The 16,712-nt window shown below is 34.8% G+C and overlaps 1 protein-coding gene across 3 annotated transcripts in view; it reads left to right on the top strand.

Moving 5' to 3' along the window:
* ACER3 (alkaline ceramidase 3) overlaps window positions 1-16,712 on the top strand; it is a 177,280-nt gene that overhangs the window by 102,196 nt on the left and 58,372 nt on the right. For all 3 annotated transcript variants that reach the window (XM_063094390.1, XM_063094392.1, XM_063094393.1), the window contains 3 exons: window positions 8,470-8,522; window positions 14,326-14,407; window positions 16,215-16,250. In XM_063094390.1, coding sequence (XP_062950460.1) covers window positions 8,470-8,522; window positions 14,326-14,407; window positions 16,215-16,250 — 171 coding nt within the window. The remainder of the gene's footprint in view (window positions 1-8,469; window positions 8,523-14,325; window positions 14,408-16,214; window positions 16,251-16,712) is intronic.

Below are 16,712 nucleotides of genomic sequence, written 5' to 3'. Positions count from 1 at the left end.
TCTGGTACCAAAATCTGTATTAGTCAGGGTTCTCTGGAGAGACAGAATCAATAGGATACATTATAATTATATGAGAGGGATTTATTAGGGAGATTAGCTCACATGACTTTGAAGAAAAGTTCTACGATAGGCTGTCTATAAACTGGATGCTGGTAGCGTGGCTCAGTCCAAGCCCAAGGCCTCAAAACCAGGGAAGCTGATGGTGTCCTTTGTGTAAGTTCTGGAACCCAAAAGCTGAGGAGTCTGGAGTCTCATGATAGGCCGTTTATAAACTGGATGGTGGTAGTGTGGTTCAGTCCATGGACAGGAGAGAAGAGTGTATCCCAGCTCCAGCAGATCGAGAGAGAGCTTCACCTCTTTCCTCTGTCTTTTGTTTTCTCTGAACCCCCAGCAGATTGGTTGGTTCTCACCCAATCCAATCAGACTCTCATACTAATCTCTGCTGGAAACACCCTCGTGGACACACCTAAAAAGATTGCTTTACCAGGTTTCTCAGCATTCCTTCATCTAACCAAGTTGACACCTAGAATTAACCTTCAGAAGTGTGGTTTCTCATTGTGGCTCCAATTTGCATTTCTCTAATCATTAATGATGTTGAACATCTTTACATGTGCTTATTGGTCATTTTTATAAATCTTAGGAGAAATGTCTATTCAGATCCTTTGCACATTTTAAAAATTGGACTCGTCTTTTTATTTTGAGTTGTAAGGGTTCTTTATATATTCTGGATTATAGTCTTATCAGATATATAATTTGAAAATATTCTCTTCTGTAAGTCGTCCTTTCACTTTCTGAACATTGTCCTTTGAAGCAGAAAAGTTTTCAGTTCTGTTGAAGTACAATTTATCTATTTTTTCTTTGGCTGCTCATGTTTTTGGTATCATAGCTAAGAAACCATTGCCTAATGGAAGGTCATGAAGATTTAAACCTATGTTTTCTTCTAAGAGTTTTATAGTTTAGCTCTTACATTTAGGTCTTTGGTCCATTTTGTATTAATTTTCGTATATGGTGTAATGTAGGGGTCTAACTTCATTCTTTAGCATGTTGATTTCCAGTTGTATAAGAACCATTTGTTGAAAAGACTTTTCTTTCCTTATTGAATTGTTTTGGCACCCTTGTCAAAAACCAGTTGATCATAAATGTGTGAGTTTATTCATCAGCTCTCAGTTTTGTTCCATTGACTTATAACAAAATGTCTATCGTTATGCCATTAACACACAGACTTGACTACTGTAGAATTGCAATTGATTACTGTAGAACTGTAATTGATTACTGTAGAATTGTAGTAAGTTTTGAAATCGGGAAGTGTGAGTCCTCTGAGGTTGTTCTTTTTTAAGATTGTTTCAGCTACTTTGGGTACCTTCCATTTCCATATGAACTTGAGGATGAGCTTGTCAATTTCTGCAAAATGGTAGTGGGTCTTTGAAAGGGATTGTTTTGAAATCCATAGATCACTTGGGGGAGTACTGACATCTTAATATTAAGTCTTCCAATCATAAACATGGAATGTATGGAAGTCTTTAATTTCTTTTAATAATGTGCAAGTCTTGACTTGTTAAAATTATTTAAAAGCAGGTTTTTTTATGCTATTGTAAATGGAATTGTTTTCTTAATTTAATTTTTGGATTTCTCCTGTCTAATGTACAGAAATACTAATGATATTTACATATTGATTTTGTATCCTTGTATTCAACCTTGCTGAACTCATTTTTTACCTCTAATTAGTGTGTGTATTTGTGTCTATTCCTTAGGGTTTTCTGTGTGTAAGACCATGTCATCTGTAAACAGAGAGAGTTTTATTTCTTCCTTAACAATTATATGCCTTTTATTTCTTTTTCTTACCTAATTGCCCTGGCTAGAATCTCTAGTACACTGTTGAATAGAAGTGAAAAGAGCAGACATCCTTGTCTTGTTCCTGATGTTAGGAAGAAAGCTTTTCAGTCTTTCACCATTAATTAGGTTGTTAGTTGTAGGATTTTTGTAGGTGCCCTTTATTAGTTTGAGGAAGTTCCCTTCTATTCTTAGTTTGTTGAGTGTTTTAATCATGAAAAAGTACTAGAATTTTCAAATATTTTTTCTGCATCTCTCAAGATGATCATGTGCTTTTTCTCCTCTGTTCTATTAAAATGGTATATTACATTGATTGATTTTCTTATGTTGGGCCAAGCTTGCATTCCTGGGATAAATCCTATTTGGTCAAAGCATATAATACAAGTACGTATCTTTAGTTGGAAACATGCACTAAAGCACTTGGGATTAATGAGACCTCACCTCAACAACTTACTCAAATGGTTCAGGGTGTAAAAAACTCTTCGTACTGTACTTCATACTTTTCTGTAAGTCATAATTATTTCAGTATTTTTTTAAATGGAAAAAAACGTACCCATCCTTTTACCCAGTAATTGTACCCCTAGGACTGCATCCTAAAGAAGTAATAAGAGACAAAGAAAAAATGTTTTACAAGGATGTTTATCAGTGTTCCTAATGATAAGGATTTCTAAACTGTCTCAATGTTTAACAATAGAGAGGTTATTAAATACACTATGATATATCTATGTGTCAAAATACAATGTTGCCATTAAAAATATTTTGAAGACTGACATAGAGAAAAGTTATAACATAAAACTATTATGTAATATGATCTTAATTTTATAACCAATAGAAAAACGACTGAAAGGAAGTACATTTTGCCTCACACCTTCTCTTCCCTTTTTACAAATTTTGGAATCTATAGCTCAGCATTATAACATCTTCCACGTACCCACACAAACATCTTTGAAGCCCTTGCCCCTTGCTTTCTGAGCAAAATTTAACCTAGATCAAACTCAGTTATCTGCCTATCCCGTGCCTCAGCTGGATTGCTGAATATACTCATAGAAAATCTCAAATAACCACTCAATACTGCAAGAGAGTATCATTACATTTTCCTAACAATTTCACTTCCCACTCAAAGAACAATTTAGAGTAATACAATTTTAATATGAGAAGAAATTTTTAAAATTTAGTTCAAACCACAAATTTTATAAGTAGAAAAACAGGCCTAGAGAATGGAAGTGACTTGACTAGAGATTACATGGAAAGTTAAGAGACAAATTAGGACCCAGATTTTCTGATACCAGGTGTAGTATTCTTTCGTTTTCTTTACCTGTCTTAGGACTTTGTCTTGCATTGATGGTGGTAGGAATTTAAAAGGTTTAAGTTTTTAAGAGGCTTCTCCTGGGTTTTCTTTTCATTTATTCACATTTATTCAACTCATTATTTCACTAACTGATATACACAGTTATTGGTAATTCTGGGGAGGGTAAAATTAAAGGCAATTTCTTAGTTTCTCCTTTGTATTTTTCTGCTTTTACAAAGTATTTTGTACTAAACATTTAATGTGTTTGGTATTAGAAAAAAATTAATTCAAGTTATAGAAAAGAATGTATTGTTTATTACTCAATAGTAAAAATAAATATATTTATCCAAGTAAATAAAACCAAAGAAAAATTTTGTTTTACCTATTTACAATTAAAGTTTTTAAATCACTTTTTTTTTTTTTTTTTTTTTTTTTTTTGGGGCTGGCCAGTAGCAGGGATCTGAACCTGTGACCTTGGGGTTACAGGGCTGTGCTGTAACCAAGTGAGCCAACCGGCCAGCCTTTTTAAATCACTTTTAATATTAAAGTTCTATGATTCTAAATTGTACTTTATAATACAAAAACAAAAATACTGTAGCTTAAATATTAGGTAATAATGTAAGCTAATTCAGACTTTATAATATAAATAATAGATGTTTTGGTTATAAATACTACTCTTCTTTCTCCTTTGCTCTCTATCTTAGTGAATGGAACCACCTTACAGTCAAAGCCCAAGCCAAAAACCTGGGATCTATCTTCAATTTCTCCTACTTTCTCACCTCTACCAAACTAAAACCTCTTGATTCAACTTCCATAACAACTCTTGAATCCATCTAACTCTAGTTATCTCCATTGCCACTACCTTAATACATCTTTTCCACCATCATCTCCACCCTATAACTGCTTCCTAATTGGTGTCCCCGCCTCCCCCATCCATTCGTCACTCTGGAACAGAAGTACTTCTACAAACAAAACTAATTTCATTTTTTGGGCAATGTTTGCTAGGCCTTGTATAACTGTTCGGGATGAGATGTGTAAAATACAGTCCCCAGTCTCCAGATGTCATGTTACTTCTTAAACCTCTTTAATACTTACCATAGTTCAAACTCATTAATTCAAACCACAGCCTTTATGATCTGGCCCCTGCCTTCCTCTCCCAATTCATCTTCAGACACATACCCCACCTCACACCAGACTCTGCTCTTTTACCAGTCATAATTTTGCTAGTTATGGTTTTGAAATAAGACTTTGATATTCATATTATCCAGATTTTAAAATCCATGCTAAGTTCAATTTAGTCCCTTTAAACAAACAAACACACAAACAAAAACCAACATCTGGGGTCCAGACCTTTCTTTGAACTACAGATTTGTGTTTCTAGTTGCCTGACTGACATTTCCACTTCGCTGTCTAACAGGTAACTTAAACTCAAAATGTTGGAAATTGTTCTTGCAGTTTTCTCTGTTTTTGCAATGTCAGTAAACTGTGCTACTATCTACTGAACTGCTTAGGTAATAAACCTGGAGTCATCCTTTGCAGTTTCTTTTCCCTCACCTCTATATCAAATCAGTCATAAATCCCTATTTATTTTACTTCCTACATATTTCTCAAGCCTGTTTACTTACATCCATTCCCAATTCTGCTACCTTCATTCAAGCAGCAACTTTCTTAACCTGGACTCCTGTAGTAACCTCTTAGCTAGTACTCCCACATCTACTGTTTTCCACTTTAGAATACTCTACACATACCTGATCTATCTATGTTTTCTTATTTTCTTTATTCTTAATGCTCTGGCACCTGGGGACTTGCTGAATGGGGAAAGTCTGCTCCTCTAGTGGCTAGCCAATTTTTAGAGATAAGCAAATAGCTCACCCTGGACTATGCCTTTCATATGCAGACTAACTAATCCACAGCCCATACTCCAAACCACTTCTTCTATCTGGCTCTTACACTCTAGGAGGCAATATTCCTCTGCCCTAATCACCCCAGTGCCAGGTACCAGACAACTAGACACAGCCCCTGTACCTCAGAACCTGGTGAAATTATTTAAACTACTCTTATCTGCTTACCCTGCCTTGCCTTGCCTTGCCTTTCCCATGGAAACCACAATAAAGGCTCTTGTCCACACTTTCCCATTGCTCCCTCTGACTCCTGACCGACCCTGGTGCTTCCCTGTGTAGCCCTGTGTAGCACGGCCTGGTGTAACTCCTCCTCTTGGGAACTGTGAGTAACAAATTGTCTCATCAATGCAAATTGTCCTTTCAGTTGTCTCTTCATCTGTTCACAACACCATATCTGAATAATAATAAAACCTACATTTTAAAACACACCACCACCACCCAGCTTAAACCTTTTTAATGATTTTTCATTGCTTTTAAGATAAAATTAAGAATCCCTTTCACCCTAAAACATTTTGCCTGATCTGTTTGCTGCCTATCTCTTCAGCCTCATTTTATATCCATTCTCTCCTTCACTAATTAAGCTTCAGAGACACTGGGCTTTTTTCCAGTTCTTCAAATTCTCTTCCTTCTACAGGACCTTTACACATGCTGTTTCCTCTGCCTAAGCTTCTCATCTTCCCCCCAGTCCCTCTTTATCTTAATAACATCTGCACATTTTTCAGGTCTCATTCTGTGAGTCACTTCAATGAAGGTCTTCTTGACTCCCTAAGTTAGGACCCTTATTTTATGATCAGGCTACTCTGTACTTATCCTTCATAGCATTTATCATAATTACAATTAAATGCTTATTTGTGCAATTAACCTTTTAATGGCTCTCTCTCCTGCTAGATTGTAAAGCACCATGAGAGCAAGGACTGTTTTGTCTCCAGCACATAGTATAGTGCCAGACATGTAATAAATGCTTAATAAATATTTGTTGAATCAATGAATAAAAGAATGATAGAAGTTATTTCAACTGCCTTTCATAGACTGTATGGATAGGCCTATGGGATAACACAGAGACAGTAGATCTTTTTATGTTCTACCCTCTAAATATGTGGATAGAAAGTCTGCAAAAATGGGCCCTTTAGGTACTGTTGTGAGCAGATGGAGGTCACAGGAACCAAGGCCAAACACATTTGTGTCTTTCCATAATGTCAGACTTTTATTAATGCAAGGATCATTAATATCAGCCACGGGCTACTATGGAGTTCCTGTAGGGAGCAATTTCCTAGGACTAACCAGTTCACTCGGTAGTCAGAGCCACAAGCACACAGGCTTAAGCTATACACCACTGCATTCACTTATTATTCAAAATACTAACAACAATACAATTAAGTGAGGGTATGTAGAGGGTGATAGAAAGCAAGAATCTGGGGCCGAGCCCGTGGCGCACTCGGGAGAGTGCGGCGCTGGGAGCGCAGCAACGCTTCCGCCGCGGGTTCGGATCCTATATAGGAATGGCCGGTGCACTCACTGGCTGAGTGCCGGTCACGAAAAAGACAAAAAAAAAAAAAAAGAAAGCAAGAATCTGGGCTAACAAACTGGCTGATACACAGAGGTTAGTTGGTCTGGTCAGATGTCCATTCTCACCGGGAAGGTCAGCATCTTGCAAGGAAGTCTCAGTTTGAGGGTTGTTCGAGCAGAGCCTTCAGCAGCAGATGCCGGTGTGGGACAGTTGAGAACAAGGGTAGCTCTCAGCCAGACAATCCACATTCAACAGAGCAAAGGCTTGAGTTTTTATACCCTTTTACACTCCTGTCAGAACCACCTGTCTGGTTTATGAATGCCATGTGTCTGTTGGCTCACATCTTATAGTGTCTGGTTGGTTCTGCTTGGTTCAAAACAAGTTGTTTATTACTAGTTTCAGTTTCCTTAGCATGACTGACTCCATTTTGTTTCTTAGCTTAAGCGCTTCCATTTTATATGCTGTGTACAGGTACCTCAGTAAATTGTGGAAATGCCAAATGGCTACACTCATATTTTGCTAGCACATGAAAACTGAAATAAAGAGGACAAAAATGCAAAAGATGTTTAACGTAAAGCCTGTAGATGCTGGTTCAAAGACTTTAAGTACTTCAAATACTTTAAACCTTCTGCATATCATAAAATTTGTGATAGATTGAGTTGCAGCATATCACGATTCTTTGACAGTTTTTTTGAACATTTAAAGGTAATTCAAGTGAAAGGTTTTGGAGGCAACATAATGTAGAGGTATGTTCTGGAGTCAGTCCAAAATCTAGCTCTGCTATTTATATTCCTCTGTGATCTCAGACAAATTAAACTATCTAAACCTGAGTGTTCTCATCTTGAAATGTAGATAATCATAGCACCTACCTTAGAACTGTGAAAATTAAGTGAAATAATGCCTGTGAAGCACTTAAACATCAGCACTTGAACAAGTATTGCTATTTTAATTATTTTAATAATTTACCGGAATACCTCATTCACTTTGCGTAAGCTCTCTTAATATCCTAGAATGCCTTTCTCTACTACCCCGTTTCATTTCCTTCTCTAGCTTCTGTATGCCCCTTTTGTTGGAATCATTACTCTATATGTAATCACATGTTTTTCATTCCATTAATCTTATTAGACTATGAACTCCTTGAGGGCAGTGACTGTACCTTGTTTATCATTGCCTGGCACATTGTAGACATATTATTAAAGAATTAATTAAATGTGTATCTAGTGATAAATAAATACTACTTTATAGGACTGGTCTGTGGGTTAGAAATAACCTATCTGCAATACCTAGCTCAGTGTCCAGCTTGTCGATTAATATATAATGTCTATAATCATAAATTATATTTTTTAGAGACGTAGGTTACTTGGACTAATGAAATTATTTCCCTGGCTGTTAATATCTCTTTTTATGTATGCAGTGGACATTTTATCCATTTAAGGTGCTATAGGAAAGAGGGAGATGCAAAAGAATACTGATAGGACCTACAGACCTGTAGATGGTGGACATCATTCTTTTCTGGAGATATGTTATCATAGTTTGTGATACCAAATACTATGAGCAACATGATTACAAGGCTGCCCTTTAGGAAAAGCAAGTCAGGTATCCTACTTTGATATGTGCATTAGGACACATGGATGGATAACCTTGTTTGTTCAAAAACAATAAATTATATATACTCAGAGTAAATTAGATGATGATGAATATATAAAAGAATTATCAAGGGTTTGGATCCCCTACCTGCTAGCCACAAAAAGTATGTGTATGTGTGTGTGTATATGTATGTATATGTATATGTGTGTGTGTGTATATATATATATATATATATATATATATGAATGAATTGGTGAAATAAATAAGATGAAAATCTTAACCATTCTGATGTTTTATTTTGATTTGTATAATGATTGCATCTCTATGGTATTCAAGCCTGTCTTTGTTTCTTATAGCTATTGGATGAACTCCCAATGATTTACAGCTGTTGCATATTTGTATACTGCATGTAAGTACTTATGTTTAAAATTCAGTTCACAAAGAGGGAACCCTAATGTAAAATTGAATTAATAATAATAGATCAATAATAATAATAATAACAGATCAATATTGTTCAAAATTGTAAGAAATGTACTGCACTAATGTAACGTGTTAATAAAAGAAACTGGGAAGTTATAATAACGTTGCTTATTAACTTCTGTGATCTCAAAACCCTGAAGCCAATTTAGATAGAATCTTAATTTGACTTAAATTGCATAATTCGCCTTTCCTTAAGTGAAGAATGTGTAGAAATTTAAAGATTGTATATATTATGACATAGAAGTTTTTATATAAAGTTTCTCTATACTGTTGTATAAATAGTTTCTTAACAAAAGCGTATTCTAGTTGTATAGTGTTCATGTCATTTTAATCTCCTCTTTGCTTTGAACTTATCTATTAAATAGATATTTATTTCCTCTAAATTCTCCTTATTCTAAATCAGAATACATGCAGTCAAGAATTTGCTTATTTTGATTGGTTATTCACAAACATTGAGAGAGAACAATGAAACAGCTTATAAACCATTACCAATCCAAAGTTCTCTTCCTGGGTCATATTGTTTGCTTCAATATGAAGTTAATTTGCATTTCCTGAATGTCAGGGGAAATATCAATCTTAAAAAATAAAAGTGATTATGATAAAAACATTAGTAAGTGCTAACATTTATCTAATATTTATCTACTTTGTACTGTGCAAAATGTACTTTGTACAGTACAATTGTACAAGATAAATGGGTATTGTTTACATTTTATAGACAAGGAAGTGAAGGAAGCATAGAGAGATTTAGTAACTTGTCTAAGGTAACTTGTCTCTAAGCTTGACTAAGAAGCATGCCAGCCAGCCCATTATCTAGATAAACAATCTCAAAGGGACACTAAAATATCCCTGGAAATATATCATGATGGGAAAAATTACAATGGTCAGAATTCCTCTCAAGGAGAGGTTGGAAGAACACTTTGATAGGCTGCCTGGGGATGTGGTGGAAGTATGGAAGTGGGACCCTTCCTGTAGTGCACAATCAGATAACAACAGATGGTCATTAAATGTGCCTTCAAAGAATGGTGGGTGATGTTAGTTACAGGTCTTTTGTTTTGCTGAGTTAGGTTCCAGCTAAATTGCTGGGAATGTTAGAAGAGAGCCTCCTTCACCCATCGCCCCCTAGCATTCAACCTTTCTAAATGTTGAACAAATATGTAAAGAATATATGTTTGGAGGAGCAAAAAATTACTAGCCTGCATAGGGACCCACATGCCTGAGTTGAGCCTTATTAGTTCATATCTGTCTTTCTACATCATGGCACTTCTCCCAAAAGTTAATAGTACACACTACAGTAATTGAAAGGGTTGGTGTTTTTTGTTTTGTTTTGTTTTGTTTTGTTTTGTTTTGTTTTGTTTTGGAGAGCTGTAACAAACCATACCACTGTTGGCTCTTACCTGTACAAAGACTGATTTTTATCCAGAAACAATAAAAGGAAGAATGCCCATTTAGCTGCTCATATTCATATGGCATCAAGCCCTATTTCAAAGCTAGGTAAGAAGAAGATCTAGAACAGGGATTGGCAAACTTTTTCTGTAAAGGACCAGATGGTAAATATTTTAGGTTTTGTGGGCTTAGGGTCTCTGTTGCAACTCTTCAGCTTTGCTGTTGTAGCTTGGAAACAGCCATAGATAAAATGTAAACAAATGGGCGTGACTATGTTCCCATAAAATTTTATTTTAAAAAACAGGCTAAGGCTGAGAAATTGGCTCTAGACCCATAGTTTGCTGCACCCAATCTAAAAAAATACTTTCAGATGAGCTCTTTTACTAACATTTTAAAAACTATTCTTTTATTTACATATCTTTAGAAAAAGATATTCTTGAGCTAGCAGTGATGATCATATTGAAAAAGAATCAGATAACCATCACATAAAGGTTTCAGAGAACTCTTAAGTACTAGTGCTAGGGAACAACTGATATTACTTAGAAGGTAAGGATATTGTAGTTCAATTTCCACCTCTGAGACTTAACTAACTGCATGAGCTTAGGTAAGTCACTTAATCTTTCTGTTTCTTAATTTGTAAAAATAGAGGTTATAAATTTACTTACAAATTTCCCATAAAGATTAAATTAAATGATTTATTTGTTTATAAAACAAACTTTTGTTGTAAACTGTTTATGTATTAGGCACTGGGAATTGGAAAATTCAGTAAGAAGTAGTCTTTTACTTCAAGAAGTTTGTAGTCTAGTAAAGAAAACAGAACAGAAACAAGCAGCCTCCATGTGATGTGATTAATACTATATACCTGAGACATCCACAAAGTTCAGTGGAGTAGAAAAGGGTCAAGTTTGCCATTACTTGAAAATGGAGCATGGTGTCATTGTCATTGTGAATAAAATATTGTTTCATCATTGCTACCACCTCTGAGTATAAAAAGGGGTTCTTTTGTTTCTCAAAGACTATTCCCCTAGGTTCTAATCTTTTCTCAACAGTCTTCTGCAGCTCCTACTCATAATTATATTCTCTGATTCAGGAAGAACCTGCTAGAGTATACTTTAAGTGACACTTAGAAAGAAATAAAAAGGCTGAAATAATTTTTAATCCACTTTATTGAGGTATAATTTACGTGCAGCAAAATGTACACAGTTTAAGTGTATACTTTGATGAGTTTTGGCAAATGTACATACATTCCCATGTACTTTTACCCTTATATCAAGAAATAGAACATTTCCATCACTTTAGAACATTTTTTTTTTTTCCCCATTACAGTTAATCCTGACTTCTACCCTTGGCTCCAAGCCACCACTGATCTGCTTTCTGTAATTATAGATTAGTTTTGTCTGCTCTTGAATTTCATATTAAAGGAATTATAGAATATGTACTCTTTTGTATTTGGCTTCTTTGTTCAGTATAATATTTTTGAAATTCATCTATGTTGTTATGTATATCAGTAGTTCATCCTTTTTTTATTGCTAGTAGTATTTGATTATGTAGGTATACAGTTTACCAATGATGGACATTAAGGTTGTTGCCAGTTTGGGGCTATTATGAATAAAGTGACTGTGTACGTTTGTGTATAAGTCTTTATCTACATATATGTTTTCAATTTTCTTGGGTAAATACATAGAAATGGAATTGCTGGGTTGTATGGTAAGTATATGTTTTACTTTATAGAAAACTGCCAAACTGTTTTCCAATGTGGTTGTTCCTTATTACAATTCTGCTAACAATAAAGGAGAGTTTTATTTGCTCCGTATTCTTGCTAACACTTGGTATTATCAGTCTTTTCGATTTTAGTCATGCTACTGAGTATGGAGTCCTCTCTCTGTGGTGTTTTAATTTGCATTTCTTTCATAACTTATGATGTAGTACATCTTTTCATGTGCTAATTGGCCATTTGTATAGCCTATGTTATGAAATGTCTGTTCAAATCTTTTGCCCATTTTTATAAACTGGATTGTTTTTCTTCTTATTAAATTATAAAGATTCTTTATATGCTTTGGGTTCAAGTCTGGTCAGATATTTGTATTTTAAATATTTTTCCCAGTCTGTGAATTGTCTTTTCATTTTTGTAACGGTGTCTCTTGAAGAACAGAAGTTTTAAATTTTTATGAAATCCAGTTTATAAAACTAACTTTTTATGATTCATGCTTTTTGTGTCCTCAGAGACCTTTGCCTTCCTATGGTCAAAAATATTTTCTGTTATTTTTTTTTCTAGTTTTATAACTTTAGGTTTTACATTTAAGGCCATAATCCATTTCAAATTAATTTTGTCTATGTATAAGGTAAGGCTGAAGATCATACTTTCCCTTACTAGTATCTGGTTGTTCCAGAGCCATCTTTCAAAAAGACTGTTTTTTCCACATTAAATTATCTTGGCACTTTTTGTCTATTCTGATCTACTGATCACTGTGTGTATCCTCATGTCAATACTATATTGTCTAGCTATTGTAGCTTTATGGTAAATCTTGAAGTCAGTTACAGTAAGTCCCCATCCCGATTTTGTTCTTTTTCAGTGTAGTTTTGGAAATCCTAGTCCTTTGCATTTCTGCATAAACTTTGGAGTAAGCTTGTCAGTTTCTACAAAAATGCATGGTGGAATATTGATTGTTATTATATTGACTGTACATATCACTTTGGGGACAAGTGATATCTTAACAATATTAAGAATTCCAAACCATGAATGTGATATATTTCTGCATTTATTTAGGTTTTCTTTAATTTGTCTCAGTGATGTTTTGTGGAATTTAACCCTAAGTTTTTCATGAGTTAGCGTGCCATTTTAAATAGTATTGCATTTTTAAAACTTTATTTTTCAGTTGTTTATTGCTAGCATTTAGAAAGACAATTGGCTTTTGTATATTAACCTTTTATTCCATAATTGCTAACTTCACTTATTAGTTTTTCTGTTGATTTCTTAGGATATTCTTTGAACATATCACTACACAAAGCAGTCTAGACCTCTAACCATTTTTAAACCTGCCTTGCCTCCCATGTGCTTGTGCTTGTTCATTTGTGAAAACTTGGACTGGAAAACCTCATTGTCTAACGAAAGGAAAAGATAAGAAAGTGACTATATATACTAAAGTGAGATAACCATAGTAATAAATACAAACCAGGCATCCTTACGACCTTTATTTCTTCATAGATAACCTGCTTTGAGGACTTTTGAAATGACAGAAATTTCTAAACTATTGACAGAATGAAAAGAGTAATGTTAATTCACAAATATCCCATCTAACTTTTCCATGACCTTTCAAGGAATAAATTCATAGAATTTAAAGGTAAAAACAAACATCCCACCTAACATTTTCATCATCTCCCAAGTCATAAAGTCATGGAATTTAAAGGTAAAAGAGATCTTAGAAATCATCAGTTCCAACCACCTTTCTTTACAGATAAGGAAATAAGAGTCCGGTCCAGTTCCCAATGATGCCAATTAGTAAACTGAGAAAACACTCTTGCTGCCTGTTCCAAGACATAATCCTCAAAGGCTGGATACTTACTGATGGTCAATTATTTGTTAATATTTTCTTATTGACTGAATATCTCCTGTGTATCAGGCACTATCCTAGTGCTTGATATATGAAAAAAATAAGATTTTATTCCTGCACACAAGGAATTCAGTCTAATTGTGGAGACAGTTAAGGATAGAGACAATTATAATAGAGTGATATTTTCTATAATAGTATTCCTTAGTTAGGGATCATTAGTTGCAAGACATAGTCAAGCTAGCCTGACTTAAGAGAGCGATTTATTTGTTGTAATAACATTAAGAGATTGTATGGAACCCAATAGCAAGAAGTATAGCCTCACCTCACTAGAACTAGAAGGGCAGCTTGTTTCTCCCTCCTTCTTTTCTCTATTTCTTCCTTTCCACATGGCTTCAAGTCTTCGTATCTGCTTTATTTTTTTCTCCCTGCAGATTAGTTCTCTCATTCATCCACTTACTCATTCAGTGTTCTGCCCTCAAATTTTAGCTTCAGACCTTGAGTCCATGTGACTTCATACTTTGACTCTCTATATTTAATTTATTCAGTCTCTGGCTCCCAAACTCCAGACTTTCTGGAGAGAGCCTCTTGTCCCAGCTTAAGTCAGGTATATACTCCTGGTCCCTCCAGCCTCTTGGAGGCTGTGGGTTGTACAGGTTTTCTGAGATAAGGATGTGGGTGGAAAGAAATGATGGTTATCACCAGATCACAGAAGCATGTAGGCAAGTAGTAAAGCAGTGTTCTATTTATATTCCTAGTTATATATTCTAAAAAAGTTTCTTTCTCTCTTTTTTTTTTAAGGTTTGAATGTTTCAAGGTCAAGAACTCAGTAAACTACCATCTGCTTTTTACTTTAGTTCTATTCAGTTTAATAGTAACCACAGTAAGTCAAATTTTTTTTCTAACAGATTAAGCGTGTAAATTAGCCATTTATGGAGTTTGGCACATTTTACTTCCAGTGTTTGCGTCATGCTGTTCATACTGAAATGTTTCTACACAAAACTGAAATATCTCACTTACAGATACTGCTCCTGTGTTTTCTGTTCAAGTGTTATTTGTCACTGTAATTGAAATAACTTTTTTAAATCTTTTTTTAAAAGGGGAAAAAGTAAAAATGTCTTTAAGGGGCATTTCCTTTTACATTTCTTTTATTAATAACAATGGGAATCTGATAGCATTAACTATATAAAAGGAAATAAGTATTTGGAAGTAAGGAATTTGAAAGATTAAAAGCATTCTTCCTTACTTGGTTTAGAGTTACAAATATAAAATATGTCATACAGGTCATATTTTTATGGATGCTTAAAGGAAATAATCTGGCCATTTTGTAGTGAGGGTAGAAACTTCTTCCAAAAATAAGACATTTTGGTAACCAAATTTTAAAATTATATAAAATTTTATAAGATAACTACATTAAATGAGGATATAGAGATATTCAGGCCCTGTCTTTGCTATCAAAGAGATTATTGTCTTGTAGGGAAAAAAATAAACTAATAAATGTCATAATGTTTATACATGCACAGTAATGGTAGAAATGAGGGTGAATCGTTGCTTCTGCTATGTAGAGAAGGGGTCAGAAAAGGCTTCAAGGAGGAGGTATAGTTTGAGTTGAATCTTAAAAGAGGAGTATTTGCCAGTGGGGGAAGATTTCTGAATAAAATAAAGATACTGGAGCATGAAACTAGCCCATCTGAGAAAGCACAGTACTTTCTGGATTCTAGGACGAGGTGACAAAAAGATAGCTGTGAGGCCAAACAGAAAGGCAAAAGCCATGGAAGGCTTTGAATGTCAGGCTAAGAAATTTGAACTTTGTCTTATAAGTGGTGAGAGTCATTGCTGGGTTATGATTTGAATTTTGATTCTTCTATACCATGTTATTTAAAAATTGTGGTCCTACAGGGTAATACATGCATGTTAAATCTTAAATAGGCATTGAACTTAATCACCCACATGACACTGGAGCTTAAAATTGGGGTATGTGTACTCTGTACCCCATAAATATGTTTCGATTATTTCTCAATATAAAAAGAAGCCAAAACAAAACAAAAAATTAAAGTTCGTGTAACTGGGAATGTATCTAGATGAGTGAGTTATGTATCTAGGTGAGAGAGTTAGAGATTAAGAAACATTTCAAATGTCTTTACTTATTGAGCTCCTACCAGGTCTAGACACTTTCTTGTATTTTAGCTTATCATTCCTTACCACTATGTTTCATTTTATCCATTAAGCGAAAACAAGTATTTTGGTTAAATGATTTGCTTAGGTGTGTAGCAAGTAAGTGGCAGAGTTTGAAATTTAACTGACTCTAACTCTGAGAAGTCCAGTGTTCTTTCTACTGTAGAGCAGATCTGCTACAGAGACTGTCAACATAACCTCTTCAGTCTTCATTATGAGTATCCATGTATCCTTGTCCCTCCTTGATGCTGATGCAGAGGCTGACGCCACAGTACTTCAAACAGATTTGAAGCATTTCATTTACCATGGCAGGCTAGCACTGGGGTAGACCCTGTAGGTATTGGCCCTCTTATGGCGTGCTGCCCAATCTGATTGGTTTTACATGGCTGGAGTCAGGTCTGAGTAGGATGGAGGAAACAGGAGAGGTTTAGATTTGCACAGTACTTGGAATAGGTTTTTTTCCCTCCCTTTCACAGTGTACTTCATTTACATGTGTTTCTTCCAATATTTTGCAGATTTACCTTAAGGTAAAAGAACCTATATTCCATCAGGTAATTTTTTTTTATTATCACAGATTTGATTGTTTAACAATATTTGCCTGCTTTGTGTTCTCCTTTTCTAGGAAATTATATTCAGATACAACTTTTGAAATGAAATGGTAGATGTTCTAGGAAAATTCAATGTTTAAAACAGAAGTTGCAGACTCAAGTACCTACAGAAGCCAGATTTTGGTAATAGGAAATACTTGGGATAGCCAATGCCCAGGTCCAGCTGACTGTTGGCATTCAGTAATGCAGGTGCAGCATTGCCCTTACAAGCAGAAAGGAACAGGAAGCATTATGCACATAAAGTCTTTTTATAACATTATGATCTAGAAAAGACAGACTGAAAATTCCTTGAATATTTCCCCCTAATATATTTTAATTAGGTTTTTGAGGTGGGAGGTTATATACATTGAAGGAAGCAAACACAGGAGACTTTTTTGTAGGAAATGGTGAGTTAAGTGCATTCCA

This window comes from Cynocephalus volans, chromosome 4 (genome assembly GCF_027409185.1).
Source record: "Cynocephalus volans isolate mCynVol1 chromosome 4, mCynVol1.pri, whole genome shotgun sequence".
Classification (NCBI taxonomy): domain Eukaryota; kingdom Metazoa; phylum Chordata; class Mammalia; order Dermoptera; family Cynocephalidae; genus Cynocephalus; species Cynocephalus volans.
Note: the sequence above shows the minus strand (reverse complement) of the source record. Positions and strands in the feature narration are given on the sequence as shown.